The sequence below is a fragment of the Anopheles cruzii genome, chromosome 2, assembly GCF_943734635.1.
Source record: "Anopheles cruzii chromosome 2, idAnoCruzAS_RS32_06, whole genome shotgun sequence".
Classification (NCBI taxonomy): Eukaryota; Metazoa; Arthropoda; class Insecta; order Diptera; family Culicidae; genus Anopheles; species Anopheles cruzii.
Window position 1 is genome coordinate 12,958,693 of NC_069144.1, and position 17,798 is coordinate 12,976,490.

At 48.0% G+C, this 17,798-nt stretch overlaps 1 protein-coding gene across 1 annotated transcript in view; it reads left to right on the forward strand.

The window, feature by feature from the left end:
* The window catches only part of LOC128278463 (lipase 3-like), a 35,043-nt gene extending 22,231 nt beyond the window's left edge, over positions 1-12,812 (forward strand). The window contains exons 2-5 of the mRNA XM_053017193.1: positions 9,954-10,124; positions 10,199-10,581; positions 11,975-12,456; positions 12,523-12,812. Of these exons, the coding sequence (XP_052873153.1) occupies positions 9,954-10,124; positions 10,199-10,581; positions 11,975-12,456; positions 12,523-12,812 (1,326 nt within the window). The remainder of the gene's footprint in view (positions 1-9,953; positions 10,125-10,198; positions 10,582-11,974; positions 12,457-12,522) is intronic.
* The last annotated feature ends 4,986 nt before the right edge of the window (positions 12,813-17,798 follow it).

Genomic DNA, 17,798 nt, shown 5'->3' on the forward strand with positions numbered 1-17,798 from the left:
AACCGGGCATCCGTAGCGCAGTTCTCGGTAGCTGAAGTTAATTAGAGCCATTCAGGGGGACAGAGAACCGAAATGGGGTTCAGTCTCAGGCGCACGTACAGCTTGCTGGTAACGAATACGAAACGATAGCCACCCCGAAAAAGCAACGTCCATTTAATGTGTATCACGTCAAACACAGCATATGGCCGACACGACACGACAAAATGGTCGACGGATTAGCACATTATATTCGCCTTACACGTGTTCCCGCTAACATGCGCCAACATGTTTAGTTTTGGGCCCTAGGGGAAAAAAAAAATTAAGTTCCAGAATGCTCGTAGATCGCGCTCCGAATGCAAAACGGAAACACTCTCAGTCAGGTGGCAAACGATTGCTTTTATGCCCTGTACTGTTTGCCATCCACTCGACTGTTTCAATCCCGAAAAGAGATGCTTCTTGCAGGCGCGCGAACCTCGAGCATAGAATCCATTTCCCTCGGAACAACTCAATCACAGCCCGAGCTGCTGCCGCTCCTCGTTGGTGGCCATTTTCCACTTCTACTCGGCAAATACCATTAAGTGCTTTCTTCAGACAAAACAATAATAATAGAGCATTCAGCAGTGGATGAAGTTTCGCGCAGTGAAAGTGCTACAAAACCGGCCAAATGGCGCTGCTGATCGGAGTACATTTTCGTGTTTTATGCAAATATAGCAAGAAGCGCCGACCAGACGGCCAGTCATTTAAATTGGCTGCCAAGAAGTGCGCGTGGATGGATGATTTTTTGTTTTTCAAAATTGGTAGTGTTTTAACGGCTACTCCGATTCCCGCCGGATTCATCAACGGCCACGTTGTCATATTTTGCTACAAAACTTCCCCCCATATCTGTTTTTGGGAGCGTTTTCACGCCAATTCTTTCACGTGCAGCAACCCACCCGGTTAAAGATTATTTGTACAGGCTTCACGGCGAAACACATCTTGTTCGAAACGCTTCCTACGGGGCCAGTACTGTTTCTTCCATTTTTCGCAACCGCTGAGGTTTGCTCTTAAGGCGCCAGGGGTGTGGCTCGCTTTCCCACCCTGCCGTGGCCTGCCGTGTTTTCCGTCCTGTCTGCAATCCTTTCGCCCTTTTCGCGCCATGCACACCGTAATGAAAAGGATGATCCAATTTCAATAACGAGAACCGTACGCACTGAAGTGTAACAAACGATTATGGACATCAACCATGACGGCGACGACGGGCACCGGAAGCGTGGGCCGCGGCCGTCTCTACGAGGGAAAAATAGGGGGAGAACAAAAGCTGAGGTCCTTGAAAAGGTTTTGGGCCGGACCGGCCGTCGCCGGCAAAGTGATTTCGTGGCGCAATTTCGCAACCCTTTCGTACTGAGACCAGGCCTGGAAAACTTGGCCCGTTGGCCTCATGTTTCTCGCAGCTGTTCTTTTTTTTCCACTAGCTGACTCACTCATTTCAAATCCTATCCCGGAAGCTCGTGGCGGCCCCTCGAGTGATCCTTGTCGGGATTCGGCGAGCCTACGATATAGCCCTATTACTGTTACCGCGCATAACAATGCGATAAAGATAGAAAATCGCTTTAAGAAAAACTGGCAAGCCGGAAAGTAAACATGCCCTGTACACCGTTGTTGTACTCCGCAGGGGTACCATAACGATTTGGGACGTTGCGCCTTCGACGGTGGTAAGTGGACAACCGGTGCATGGACGACGGAACTGTTTTGTTCTTATGCCCTGTAATCCGTTTGATCGTGTGTGTTCTTACTAAAGGACCACATCCATCTATGCGTCCCTTAAACTACTACTCAAGGCTGTACAGTAAAGCACTTCAAAACTAAATTATTTCTTTGCATATTGTCCAATGTCTTTCATAGCTTTACGAGAAATATATTTCGTATTCTGATTCCAGCATTTTTATAAATTTTGTTTAGACTTTTTGGAGACTGTTGACTTCAAGAAACGATTGCATACCAGTTACACTCTAATCCAAACACTATAGTGTTTCAAACACTCCTCCGGGTAGCTTAGATCGGAGACGTTGTTCTAACAATGGCAGCATTATGACACCTTCCCAAAAGCTGTCAACCTTCACCCAGCGTAAGTGACATATGGAAATTACACAAGTATCTTCTTGCCGAGGCAAGTTTCTGGATTGAAATTATGGCTTCGTTAGTGCTGACTACAAAAACTCGGCCATCCCACCAACTTCATCGCAGAACCTCTTCCCATGGCCGAATTACGAAGCAGCTCTCACTTTCGGAGTTTCCAGGCGGCAGCCACCATGCATATGTATGCTTCGTGCTGTATTTATATGATCATCACTACACCACCGCCAATGAAAGGCAATGGGTAAGGCGAACCGTCAACACATAAATATCTCCCACGGTGCGGCCGCAACCCGCAGCGTCCTGGGAGAAAGCCGAAAGCAAACTTCAAGCATCATCAAGACGAGGAAATGGTTCGAACGATCCGTCCGGAGATTCCGTTCTAGACACCGGAACCTGCTTCCACCCAACTTCTTTCTCCCTATTTTTGTTATTTTCTACTTTTTCTACTTGCTTTACCTCCCATCGTAAGAAGAAACCCTCATTTCACCATTCGCAGCTCGTTATTGGAGCTCTCCGTGCTTCGGCCGGCGGCAACAGCAACACCTCGTTTCGCAGCAGAGCAGAGCAACCTCTACCGGACCCATTCGGAGCCACTAGCCAGCGTTCGGTAAATAAATGTAAAGTGAAATAAATAATGCATGATCGCCGGTATCTTCGAGCGGTGGTACCTTCGAAAGGGGTGCGCCACAAACTACGCCCGACGACGACGATGATGATGATGAGCTGGCAGCCTTGGCGCACTCGATAGATTCCTCTATTGGTAATGCTTAAAAATGGAGCTCTCTCCACTCCCTCCGCCGGCACAGTGAGCCGGAATTGGAAGCAAAAGTCGCAGACGCTAAGCACCGAAAGTGTGTAAAAATTGAAATTCATTCCCAAAAGAGGGCCATCCGAGCCGGGGTGGAGCAGAATTTATTCCCCTCATAACCGGCGGGTTATTTATGGTGCTTTTTTTCTGGAAAATTATCTCGAAAACCTCTCGGACCGCCGTGGGCTCCCAATGCAGCTGCAATTAAGCGCGGGCCACCAACGGGCGGACGGGCGGACGGATGGATGGCTGGTAACCGGGTTAAGCTTAGCCGAGCAAAGCGGTATCTTTTTTCACCCCTCCCCACCCACGCCGAAAAGCCACCCACATCATAAACAAACATCTTCCACAACCACCAGCAGCCCTTGGCAGGTCATAAATTTTCCCCGGGTTGTTAATCCTTTTGCCGAGGTTTATGACCTACACCACCATAAACACCGTCGTTCCAATATTTTACCACGCCATTTTATATTATCAGCTTCCAGGACCTTCCCACGGACCTGCCTACACGAAATATTGGGGGCCGGAGCCGGTCGGAGCCCAATCCGGGAGTGGGCTACAAATGTTGTTGGCCGGTTTTCTCTGCTTCTGTCATTTATTTGATTATACACATCGTGGTCGGTGCTCTATTTAAAACACAATAAATCACGAAATCGTTTCATGGATTGTCGACTTACTCTCGGAACCCTATTACGCCCCCGGGACGGGTGGTCAGGTCAGGTTGATTTATGACTGATTCCTTTCGGGGTCAGTTTCAGTTCGCACTCAGGTTTCGTTCTAAATTTTCATTAAAACTATTGTAAAATTTACCCTAGGGAGCCAGGTTTACACTTCGGAGAATCCATTTCCGATGGACCGTTTTCCCCAATTCTGTGAGATTTAATTAAAAACAAATAACTCATCAGTCGGGCACGGTTTTCATCGAGCGCCGCGCGTTTGACAATCACAAAATGCAATCACGCGCGATCGTTAATGCAATTTAACAAGTTCCGCTTTCGTTTCCACTTTCGTTTGCCCGGTTCCGGTTCCGTCCCGAGTGCGAGTGCCACGCCGTGCATCGAGCCACTTACCGTGCTTTGCATTACATTACGATGTAAAACGCCGTTCCAAGCGGCACTCCGAGCGGGCATGATGACCAATATGCACTCCGGGGTGCACCAGCAAATGGAACGACTCGGCGCCTCGAACGGTGCCTCTCTTCCGTTTTTTATTGAATCCGACGTGCGGCGCATCTCGATGGCGTGAGCATAACATTCGATGGTTATGGTTCCTCTACGCCCGCGAGCACCCTCGTAATGAAGTGGAAAAAAACCCCGGCTCATAAAATTCGAATGCAAAGTCGCGTTCACATCTGGTAGTCCCGCGGTGCCAAACGGTTATTTCCGGTTCCTTAGAGAGGGAAAGAGAGGCTCCCTTCAATGCTACCGAATCGGGCTTTTATGTCCGCTCGTTTTGGCCCGCATTTGGCTCGTTTATGACCAATCATTTGCGCCAATAAGTAAATTCTTATAAGCATTGCCCTGTAAACGATTTACAGTGTTTAAATGTCTCAATAAGGGCCGCCGTAATGGAGGCGCCTGGTCGGCATCGGCGTGGTATCCGCACAGTAATACGTCTTAATACGCGCCATTTCAAGCTACATAAATATTCATTTTCTACTTGCCACCCTACTGGGCAGTGGCTTTACGGGCACCCAAAACACAGAACTGATTAACCGGCCGCCACACACGTAATTATGCACTCGGTGTTTGTGCACCGACAAGGACATAGAGACTCGTTCAAATCGCCGCACGCCGCAGCCCATTACTCTCGGACAGGCGAAAGCGCCCCGCGCCAGGAGAGCTGGTACACGTTCTACACGCTCGGCCGCACACGCGAACATGGCATCCACGAGCAATTAATTCACCATGTTCCATGTCAATCGGTGACTCTTGACCCGCGCATTCCACCGACCGTCCAGCGGAGACATAATGACCCCTGCGCACGAGCGAGCGAGCCCGCAAACTGACCTACTTCCACCATTGGCGGCCCAATCCCACGGGCGGGGGGAGACAGATGTCATAACACATAAATCAAGCGGGCCGATTATCCGCTACATAAATAGTCCTTCGACGGCTGCACAAATTGCACCCCGGCCCCGGGGCCGCTCCGGGTGCCGCTGTGCTTGGGGTTGTAAATCCGCGTACAGTACAAGTTCGGTAGCAGTCGTGAGGCTAAGTGAGCCTCCCGCATGAATGGGTGATTCCAAACTGGTCGACAGTTATTCTAGTACCTTTTTGGGGACATTTAGTGAAGTGAGCATTTGAAGTGACTTCATTTTTGGAGCTCCTTTAAATTATTCAAAACATCACATCGCATTGAAATTGTTATTGGGATTCTCTACAGGCTCTTATGCTGCTGGTGGAGCTCTTGGGTATTAAGTTCCACTGGAACCACCCTGTGCCACGTCGTTATTGGGCAAGGTCATGCTTTCCACCGTTTTCCATGCTTTTCCATCTCATGCACCAGCGAGAACGGTCACGCCTGTTGTGGCCCGCGGTGTACCGAAAAGCGATTTACCCCAAAAATCCACCGGCACCGGGGTATTAAAATCAATTATATACGATAATAAACCGTAATTTGATTTTAATTTACAACGGGATACATAATGTAATGCCGGGAGCCCTTCGGAGCCCGCCGGCGAGGGAAAGCAATAGCGATGAATTAATTGACACTCACCAGTGGGAAGCACCCACTGCGCGGAATGCGACGGCCAGGGGCTGGGCGACCGGGGAACGTCGCCAGAATAATGCCCTCCAACGATCCTCCCGCAGGCTGGTGCGTGCGTGTGTGTCCGCTTCAACTAATGGGATCAACGCAGATCGGTGCTCACCGGAACCAGTTCTCGGGAAACGAGAATAGTTCGGCGATGATACGACACAATAGCGGTGCGTCCGAGGACGGAACCGGGAGCCGATAAGGACCGACAAACACAATTTGCATACATAAATTGGATCAAACGTGGCCCGCTAGGGTCGTCGTGGTCGGCTTTACATCCCCGCACCCGCATCGCGCATCACTTTAACGATACGGCCACGATAGTTAGTTTAAATATTTTGCCAGCCCAAATGGTCCTGTTTTTACTGTTATGACACTCCCCGGCAGGGAGTGTCAGGGAACGGGTTCGGTTCCACCCGTTACAGCGCCACCACGGAGGAAAAAGGATCAATTCGATTGGTTTTAGCGGCACGGCCGACACCGACCGGTGGTGTTTAGTCACCGACACAGCCGGTGGGGTGGACCGACGATTTGCCTTTTTGAAGTGTCGGTTAGTCGAGCCCGGCCCAGTCCCCGTGCAGGCCGGTGGCGGCACTTCATTAGGCTGCGGATCGCGGTACCCCAATCAAGGTTGGTTCTCGAAGTGGGTTTTCCGACCAATTCCCGGTTGTAATCGAATCGATCGAACGCAAATTGATACATCCGGTTTTGTGTGGGTCACAACGTTCAGGGGAAGCGGGTTAGCGAAGTTTTCGGTCACTTTGGGGAACCACAAATTTACCGGTCGGATAGTAGACAATAATGACAACCCAATTAAAGCTTGTCAAACGTGCTAAATTTATGTTGTAAACGGATCAGTGTTAAGGTCGATTTTGTATTATGAAAACAGTGAACGATTGTAATTTTAGCTAAAAATATTGTTCTTCAACAAACAGTTAAACACAAAACATTGACAATCGGCTTTCTACTTACAATTTAAAAAAGATGATTTCCCTTAAACTTCATTCCAAATAATTACTTAATTAGTTGGCGCTTGAGGCAACCCACGCCCTGAAAGGAAAAACTTTTCGATTAACTTTACGCCAAATTGAAGCAGCTTCAGAACCCGGAGCTGATGGATACCGGGAGCCATCCGCTCCGCTGCAAGCACATGCCATCTGGCCGGGACACGGGACTCCTGTCCGCCCACTTTGAATAATTTGCCCCCGTCCGAAACAAAGACATAACACTTTTGGAACCACAAAAAGCCCCAAGAAGTGCCTCGGACTGATGCCAAGCAAAAAAAAAGAACACAATTGAACGCCGGCGAGGGGAAAAAACCACCCGAGACAGTCTCGAATAAAGTGCGTCCTTGTAGTGTGGCCACCATCGAACGAGAGAGAGAAAAAAAACCCTACTGTTACCGATTATTGAACCGCCCTGGCCGCAGTGGTACCCAAAGTGGACCGGAGCGAAATGTTATGACTGTGCATAACAATTTCGTCAACCATTATGCTAATCAGATCAAACTTTTCCAATCCCCCCCCGACAGTGCTCCGAGTCCGATTCCGGTCACTAGACACTTTCGGGGAACACTTTTTGTTATTTTCCGCAACGTGACCAAGAGCTTTCAACGATGGCGCCACGCTTATGCTGTGGGACTCAATTTGCGCTCTCGCCTCTTTCTTTATTCAACCATTCAACATTGCATTGTTAATTCCGTACGCTGTGGAAATAAAAGAAAAAAAAAACATTAAGGGCTAGTGAACTTTTAAAATCTTTCAAAAGTCTGCCACAAAACACGCCATTTCGTGTTGTATCGGCAATCCATTAGTTCAAATGAAAGAATAACTAAAGTCTGTAACATAAAAATTAAATCCCTTGCACTGTTATTACAGCCATTCCCGGTCTTCGCTAATCAAATCAAGCCTCCGGCCGAAGAGTTGTGAGCCTTTTGCGGGTCTTGCTGGCGATTCCTGGCCTCAGCGTGGCGTGTGCATTAATTTAATAGCAAATAGAAGGATCTCTGGTGCCTTTCCGATTACTTTCATGGGCTCTCCATTCGGGTGGCACCGGCCAATCGGAATGGAACCGGAGTCCAGTGACGTGGAAATTTCGTAAACGGTTCAATCAAGCTAATGAAAAGTGCGCCCAAACCATCGTCTCGTAGGTTCGGCTTTTTTCCCTACCGAACCGGGCCGGGACCAGACAGCCAGACGGTCACGCGAGCTGCCGATCGCATAAAAGCCGGGTTACAGATTGCTTCGTTTCGCCTTTGATTTCCGATGTGTTTTTTTTTTGTTTTCGCCTTTCATTTTTTTCTGATAGGATTTCCGGTTTTACTGGCCACTGCCACTGGTTTTTCGGACCACTTTTGTTCGACCCGGCCCGGCCAATCAATCAATCAATCAGTCGCTTTCATCGCAATTTGGATGCGTTCAGCAAAAGCAGGCCCCAAAAACCGGAACATTTGTACTACGGTGCGAACCAATCGCACTCCGAATGTTGTCCGAATTTAGGGGCCATCCTTTTTGTCGGTACGAACTGCCATTTCAGCAATTTTCCTTCGCTTTTCGCGTGCAAAGTGCACACGAACACGGAAAAGAACGAATCCTTTATCGGCGGAGTCTAGTGAGGTGAAAGTGGTGCCACCGAGAGCTACCTCTGCCAATCGTAGAGGGCACTTTCAGCCACCGGAAGTGGCCGACGAAAATATGCTGACCTAAACGCCCCACGGGAACGCCAGCATCGGCTTGCTTACGGTGTCTCTTGCTTGAAACGAGCACTTTCGACGGGGAGAAGGTCAACAGTCTGGTCAACTGTCACCTCACGGCCCAAAGTGGACTTCGGAAAGTTTTGTAATTAAATTTGACCACGACCCCACGGTCCGTATGGGAACGACTCTACGGAACTTATTACCTATCCCCCAAACCAGCAGCAAGGATCGTCCTAAGTGGCTCCCTTCTTAATAGTCGTATCCTCTTGCCGATGCATCTTCGAATTGATTTTTCTATACGATAAACAATCTTAATTTAGCATACTTTTTGTGCCAAGTTCGAAGCCCTGGGCGCCTAATATAAACTGTGCTTCATCTTCCTTTCGGCGGCGGTGAACTTTCGATTTTTGAAAGCTAAAGTTTCGAGAGACCCTTAAACGAATGCTACAGGAACCAAACCGCTAAGGCATGCGCTAAGTTCTGAAACTTTGTTTCACAAAAACGAGAGCAAAACGTGCATTAAACTTACCTTACACTGAGCGCGCTCCTGGTGCTTCGAAACTTCACCGAAACTTGGCCAAAAAACTAGCAGCAGCTGGTTGAAAAGTAGTCAGCATCCGGGGAACCTCCACCGTACTTCCGGCCATAGCGAAAGTTGCATTACTTTAAAACGTTAGTTGAAAGCTGGAAATAATCATCAAACAAAAATGAAGCTATAATATGCGCCAACTGCAGCTAAAAGATAACGGACGATAACCAGGCAAATAAAACAGGGACGTATCATTAAACCCCTGCGCCGGTAATAAATGAACGGATTCACCAGGGACCCTAAATTTTAATGCAACAACAAGCACAACTCTTTACATAATTGAGACACAAATTTAAAATAAAAACCGGACTTTAAAAACCCATAAATTGTTTCGAGAAAAAACAACCAGCAACCCTTTTTGCTGGGCCATCCATTTCCAATTAGAGGACCACGCGAAGGAAAGCGAAACAGTCACCGTGCAGCGCACGCGGGGACGGCCGGACCCATGCGGACAAAGCGCAGACACAAATCTCACCCTCCCAGAAGGCCATTACTAATTCAGCGACCATTTAACCCCGGGGTTCTCGAGGGCCCCCCGGCCAAACATCTCGTCGCCACGCCAAGCGCCACAAATCCATACATTATGATAGTCCCCGATGTCCAATTTGGGTAAACATCTGGTTCCGGGAGAATCGGTCGGTCACTGTTGCAGAACCTTGCACCCGGCCCCGGCCCGGGTTGGCGGTCGGTCGGTTTTTGGAACCAAGCTGGCCGGGGCAACCTGGGGGCTTGCGTTGGTCATACGGCGCACACGGTGGCTGCTCGGGAAATGCTAATTACGGTGCCCACTCTGCTGGAAACAAACAGATAACGATATGCGGCCGACTGGCCCGGGCCGGCTGTTGAAAGCTCGGTTCGACGTTTTATTAAACATTCGACTTCATAATTCCGCCGTTCCAGTCTGCCAAAGTTCCCAACCGGCACCGGGCGATCAAGTGAGAGTGAAGCCGGGACGGAAAAAGACCACGGACCGCCCAATGTTAAACAAGTGCCACTGTGTCCATTTGCAGCTCGTTTGTGGGCTGCTGGTGCTCGTGGTGGCGGCCCACGTTCCTGGCCAGGCGATGACCGACAACGGGACGACGGTAGACAAGGTTGGACCCTTGCCAACCACCGCACCGTCACCACCGGCCAACAACGGGTGGCAACGGCCCCGAATCCAGTACGATCGAGATTTGGTCGTAAGTCGGCGTAAACGGAGCCACCGGAGCGCAAACACTGAGTGCCCGAATCGCGTTTTCTCCCACCGGAACAGATTGAACTCGTCGAGGCGGCCGACTATCCGATCGAAAAGCATGTCCTTACGACGCGCGACGGTTACATTCTGAAGCTGCACCGCATTCCCGATCCGCGCCAGTTCCCCGAAGAGTACGAAGACCGCCAGCAGGAGGATGGCCACGACGAGCCGAATCTGCTACGTTTCGGACCCCGGAAACCGCAGTTCCGTGGGGCGGTGCTGCTAGTGCCGGGACTTTTCTCGACGGCGGCCGATTTCGTCATCACCGGACCGGAAAATGGGCTCGCCTTCGTGCTGGCCGACGCCGGTTACGATGTGTGGATGGCCAGCGTGCGTGGATCGCGGTTCGCGCGCAAAAATGTGCACCTTACCGTGGCGCAGAGCGAGTTTTGGGACTTCAGGTAATGGGGCTGACTTGGGGTTTCATTATTTTTCCAATGCCAATCTAAAGCGGGTACTGTGGATTCGTCGGTCATTTGGTCACTCATCAATTTCGAGGGCAAAACGCTTAAATTGGGATCCGCTTGATCGCAAAAAGTTCGCACTAAAGATGGTTTGGTGAATCAAAAGGGCACTTTAAGGACCCTTCACGGTCTACCTTAAATTCTCCACACATTTGCAAAACCCTCACCGAGTGCGGGTAATTAAGCTAATTATTTTTCAAAAGCTCATCAGAGCCCGGGGGACACAGTGTTCCGGTTATCCGATGGCTCCATTACCTACGTGGGCCACGTGAGCCTCATCGGTTGCTAGCAACAGTCTCAGGCACAAGGTATAAATAACAGCGCATCAGAAACGCGCCCCCCCACCGCTGGCCAATAATGACTTCCCATTAAGCGACATATTTTCCAAGCGACCCATCGACGCAGCAGCGCAACCCATTCGTCGCAATTCCGGCTCCGGGGCGTGTGGCTCCCCGGGAGCAGGCGAAGATGCGAATTAAACAAACGTACCATTAGGAGCAAAATTAATTTTCGCTACCTAACGGTGTCGCAGCAGCAAGACGTTGCTGGCTCCGGATGGGCGGAGATTTTCTGCTCGGCGAAGACGCTCCAATGGATGGATAATCAGACGCTGGGACATCCCGCAGTGTCGCCCCAGTCTCATTTCCATACTGGAGCATTGCCCGTCGTAATCGAGTCCCCATGGCGCCAGACAGACGATGAAGGCAATCGTCGACGGCTCCATAAAGTGGATTATTCCACTGTAAAAGATCGGCTTTTCCTTGTTCGTGTCGCTTATTGGCAAGGGCAATAATTCATCGTTACGATAATATTAAAAACCGAGGTTCCTAAATCGGAAACACAGACCGCAAACCGAAGCAATCATAACTCTCGCTTTCCGCTTTGGCCACACAAACATCTACCGACCCGTTGTTTGGGTGGATTGTTCGAGGATAATTAAATTTGGGACCTCCTTTATTTATTCCAATGGCTAACATAATATTCGCATTTCTTGACAAAAACAACCTGACACAAAATTACCGAGCAATAGTGGAACGGAACGGCGTAATCTAATCCGAGCTTTCCAACCTCCCTAATTTATGTGGCCCTGGGTTTCCCGGGATGCGACACCGAATAAGCGGCATCCGGAAAATATGGCCCCCGCCCCCCCCGCGCCACAGTATTATTATTCTCCCTTGGGTGGCCCTCCCTCAGGGCATTAATGAGAATTTAATGCGATTTTCAACCCACTGGCCGGGCTCTGCCGGGTTATGAAAATCAGATCGGCACCACGGCACGCCGTTCAGCGCCGAAAATTTAATTACCGATTACCACAACACACCTTCCACAGTTTCCACGAAATCGGGACGATCGACATCGCCGCCATTATCGACTACATCCTGCTGGAAACCAACGAGCAGCGGCTCTACTACGTTGGCCACAACCAGGGCATGACGGCACTGTTTGTGCTGCTTTCCGCCAAACCGCGCTACAATCGCAAAATCCACCACGCCGCGGGCCTGGCATCGATCGCGTACCTTGACACCACGGACAGCCACATTCTGCGGCGTGCCGCCGATCTTACGGATCGCGTGTACGCCACACTACGATCGCTGAACGTGCACGAGATCAAACCATCGACCGACATCGTGCACCTTCTCAGCGGTACCATCTGTTCCGGTGACACCCGAGAAATGTGCACCGAAATGATGCGCGGATTGCTCGGTTCCACCGTCGATCGGTCGCGCAACATGCTACCCCACATCGTGGACGATCTGTGGTGCAGCATCTCGACCCGGCAGCTGATCCACTTTGGCCAGCTCATGCAAACAAGTAATCGAACAGACGGACACATGAAGATCCAACTTTATCGCCGTTATCTTTTTGTCCGATTTTCAGAAAAGTTCCAACAATTCGACTACCGGAACTACATGCTCAACACGAAGCAGTACGGACAAGCCAAACCACCAGAATACAACCTGTCGCGAGTGTTGCTGCCGGTGTCGCTGTTTCACGGAGCAAAAGACTTTATCACGTCCACCCAGGACGCTTTAAGGCTGCGAAACGAGCTACCGAATGTGAAACATTTCGTTGAAGTACCGAACATGAACCATATCGACTTCGTGTACTCCGACCTGCTGTACGGCCAGGTGACGAGCAAGATAATCGAGATATTCAAACAAACTTAAACTAAGGGCGAATTACAAGCATGTCATCACGAACCGCGTGGCAGAGTAAAGCGTTACAGGCGGGGGTACATTTAATAGATTGTTTATTACAACTTATGTTTTTATTCACGGCTCAGAGACAAAGAAAATAAGAGAAACACAAGCTAGAGTGTGTGTGTGCAAGCAAACCGGAACTAAAAAGAAAACTAAAACAATAAACCGTTCAAGCGATGCACGAGGCGGAAGAACACGCCGGGACACCTTGAACCTTCCGTTCCACGGCATCCCGTACGTAACCGTTCCGCCCCAGCGGCTGTCACGGGTCCTTTTTTCTGGTTAGAAAACCGGCCCGCCCGGAAGCGTCCCGCCCCTCCGGTTGGCCACAATTTAGAACATAATTTAATTTTAAATTGTTTTGGTATCTTTTGTTTCTCTTCTCCGCGCGCGTTTCATGGTTTCGTTGGCAAAAATAATAAGAAAGTAATAATAAGTAAGATAATGTTAATATTCATCACCAGGTTGCGTTGCTCTTTGCCGGCCATTTTAAACTCAACTTTCTTACGATCTTTGTTGCCTTTTGTTTTGTCGACCTTATCAAATGTAATCAAATGTACGACCCTTGGATTTTGTCTCCATCATCAAATGTAATCTTTTTGTTTTGTTTGTTTTTTATTTCTTACCGACTATATGCCATGCCTAGCAAATGTTGTTGTCTCCTTACTTGCTAGCTTATTGTTATGATTTCCATTTTTCCTCCTCTGTGTAAGTGTTTGTTTTTGTTTGTCGGTGAACGGTGCACGGTTTTTATGTTTAACTCTTGTTCTGTTGTGTCGTTTTTATCTAAAATACATTGTTGCCTTTGTGTTGGCTTGGCTCGCCCTTATTTATTATTACGCAGATTATTTTCCTTTACTTTCTCTTCCCCAATCTCTAACAAACTTGTTTGTTTTAGCTTCTGACGTTATAGGACTTCATTTTCACTATCCTTAATATGTCGTTAATCCCTTGTATAAGTTGCATAGACCTATGCGCTTTGTCTCGAAGATCGTCCCATCATTAAATGTGTGTATGTATATTAGTGTGGGCGTGTCTGTGTGCTTCCTTTGGTCGCTGTCACGTTTTGTTCTGTATTGATCGCTCCCGTCCGAAGAGGACGCTTGCGTCACCTCCTTGCGGTTACACCTTCTGAAGTGCTCCGCCAGTGTACGAGTGTGTCCCCAACCTTCAGCAGATTGCGTTGAAATAAGAGAAACATTGCAACCCTAGGCTGCAGGGCATTTCCCGCCCACGGGTTCGATCCGGTTCGAGCGACACCAATCGAAGCGTGTTTTACAACAACAAAACAAAAACCAAAAATCCGGCCTCAATCCGTGTGGATTAGAGTAAATGTCCTTGGGTTCGTGATTCGATTATTTTTGGCCTTCCATTGGCCGTATATAAATACGATAAAATCCACGCGATCTAGGTGCCACGATTGGTGCTTCGCCCGATCCAACGAGCGCCGCGGGCTTTTCAATTGTTTTCATGATTACTGGGGAGGGGTTTAATATTAACTTTACGAGAATCGTTGTCCCCGATTCGGATTCGTTTCGTGCGGCATACAGAGAAACCGTTTCATCGCCGTTAACATTCTTAAATAAATAAAAGGAAATGAATAGCACTAAGAGTACAATTATTCTAAACGGAAGAGACAACGTAAATGACGCCCACCGTGGTGCTTTGCTGGTCTCTCAAGCTCCATCTCGCTCACAGCATCCTTGGTATTAAGCCCATTTTAGTGCTTGCTTTCATATTTCTTGCCATTGGCTCACCTTAAAGCCTTCAGTTTTCCCTTGCACATGGTTTGTGCACATATGTGGTGTGTTTACATCGTTTGTCCGTAGTGTTTAAGTGTCTGTGTGTATGTGTGCGTGTCGCTGTGTGTACCTATATGTTACCTTAACATCTAATTCCCGGATTCAAGTGGCTTCCACTTACTTGACGGCACCTCCCCTCACACACACACAACCCACCGTTAGTAAAGGGTATCATTTAATAAACAGATAGATTTACGCATTAGTTAGAGCTGTGATATCCTGTTGCCTTTTTTCTCGGTTTTACTAAGTTCCACACACGCCATTAACTTATGCTGAAAGTTCTCCTGTTGCTGCCTTCACCTCACATTTAAAATTCGCTCGCTCCTCTCTGTGGGCCCCCGGCGCGCGCGCCCTGTACTGTTCCGTGTTGGGTGCTTCCCACAACTCGTGTGTTCTAAACATTCGCAGCCTACTTTAACGAGGAGCAGAGCACAGCTTGCTAAGATGATTTTACTCAAAACACTAACCCTAGGATTAAGATGCATTGGATCAGAGAAGGAAGAAACAATACCCAATGAAACTCAGCGAGAGCTAACACGAGCGCCTCGAAGAGCACGATTATTAAAGAAGAGGTTATTAATTGTTTTGCTTTCGCTCAGCTTTCGCCACTTACAACTCTAAATGTCTTGTTCTACACAAACGCTGCACAACATTTCTGTGTGTGCACCAAAAAACCCAACTCATGTTTCACTCAAAATACACGCGCATTTTCGCCCATGGCGGCGGCCTTGCTCTACACCTTATCTGTTTTGATCCTTCGAGTGTTACTGAAACCTTAATAAGATAAGACTTGTATTGCCTTCGACTGTTTGCTCGGTTGCTGTGTTGCAGTGTGTTTGTGTGCGTCGTGTGCGCAGAGGACACGACGATAAAACCGAGATGAGGAGAAAAAAGTACCTCAAGAAACCTCAGTTCGAGAAGGTTCTGCACGAACGTTACGAGTGAAAATGGTGAAAAAAAAAGGAAACTACAAGCAGCCTACATTTGCCCTACGCTTAACTATACTCTAACGATAGAAAGTGAATAAAAAGCAAAAGGAGGAAAAACCAAAAGCTGCACACAACAACAACTCGATGCACGGTGCCAATTCACTCCTCTCACACGTTCATGGCCGTCTATAATAGCTGTCATTCGCATATGTCTTGTTTCCCACTCTCTCGTCATACGTATATTTTTACACCCCATTCACTCTCACGCGGCCTGCTCTTCTTTGACACACATTTGCAGTTTAAAAAAGCGTTTCGTCGATTCGAGGAAGGAAGCGTTACTAACTGTGCTGAGTGTTTGCATTTGTCCAACTTTTTTTATATACAGTACCGCCGTGTGTTTGAAACATGTATTGTTAAAAACGTTACACACCCTTCTCGCGTGTACCATGCGGTTAAGAAATAGAAGTGTTGTGAAAGTTTGCGATTTAGAGTGACAATTTTGCTTCACTCAATTATCGACGCACTCCTGGTGGTGTGCGGAACTGATTCACTACCTGCCTACTTTGACTCCACAGGACACACGCGGTGCACGCGTGCGTGCCACCTCACAAGCGGTTTCTACTAACATCGAATGTTGTCACCTTCGTAGAGTCAGAGAGAGAGGATCGCACACGTTTCCTATTACTAACGTTCTTTTCACTACGATTCTTATAGAGTTAAAACACTTAACTTGCATTGATATTTGCTTGTCGTGATCGTTTTGTCTGAATATATCATTTGTCCGATCGACCGGACGTGGTGTCCCGGTCGATCGGTGCTAAAGTTCCCGGCACGTTTGACGAGTGCATACTACAAAGAGCAGCAGCACTCCGTGGACACACAGTGTTGTGTGTTACAATGATTTATACTCTAAATGTATGTTCTCATGATCTTACAAAAAGAGGGGGTTTTGGGAGCCATTAGAAAGGGCACAGCTTCGTCAGGGATGGCGAGAAATAACAAACAATTAGCAAATATTTACACCTGCCCTCTCTTGCGCGCGTTCAACATCATGACCACTACTGTTGCTGTACACATAATGATGATGATTATGATAATGGTTCCCGGTCATAAGTAGTGTTTGTGGTTAACTTTTATCGCGCTACCTCCTTAATTGCCTCAAAATTACACACGATGCGGTGCACCATTGAAGGGCATAGCCACTAGAGTGCGGAGAATTTAACTAAAAACCATATTATAACCAAAAGTGCACTTTTGATGTAAACTGTCTGTGTGCCTGTACGTGGAAGAGCTACATTCCGTGGTTCGACGACACAATGTGAGGTGAACCGATCTTGTTAAACCAACGCATGGAAAACGATTATCACCATTTCTACTTTCCAACACTCGTGAGTAACGGCCGTTCGAATCCGTAAAACCTGAAGCTAGCATCCCTGTGCCCTCACAATTTAATCCATGGTGTGTCGTTCCGGTGGAAGGATCATCTTGTAAATCAAATATATTGTCCAAAATGAAAGCTTTCGTGGCCCTTTTGTAAACTAAAAACTCTAGTAAAGCAATAGCTCTTACGTGCTAGATTACGAACAGTTTCAAATAGATGTTTGCGACTACAAAAGTAACGGCAAGGCGCGGCGCCGGTTGATGCACGTTTCCAATTAACCGTCGGGGCACTGAGAACGCGATCTAACCTTGTTAAGACATAAAAATCGCCTGCTTCCCAAATTGTACTAAACTATCATCACCTAAACACCCTTGTGCCGGACGCCTCCTGTAACTTGCCGCTCATTTAAACCTACATATGCACTGATAGATAATGCACCTCTACGCCCTGGCTACACAGCATCCGGTGGCACATTTGCTGTTTAAGCTTGCTTCATTGGAATATTTTCTTTGTTGATTGACTTCATAACATGATGAAACTAGAACAGCAGACACTAAAATGGAAAGTTCGTTCCCAAAACGGGCTTAAAGCATAAAAAACGTTAAACAACATCGAGTGGCGCATCGTTGTGTAAACCGAACTGTAAACGGTTTAAATAAAAAAAACCTAATACAAAATATAACCTTCAATGCCTAAGCCTATTTTCAATGGAGACCATTTTTCATAATGATTTGTTAAGAAAAAAAAATGTTGAAGGATAGTGGACAGAGGTAGAGCAAAGAGGATATAGTAACATCGTTCGTTGGGCTCGGGGAGAAGCGTGAGTTTACTTCTCTGTCGG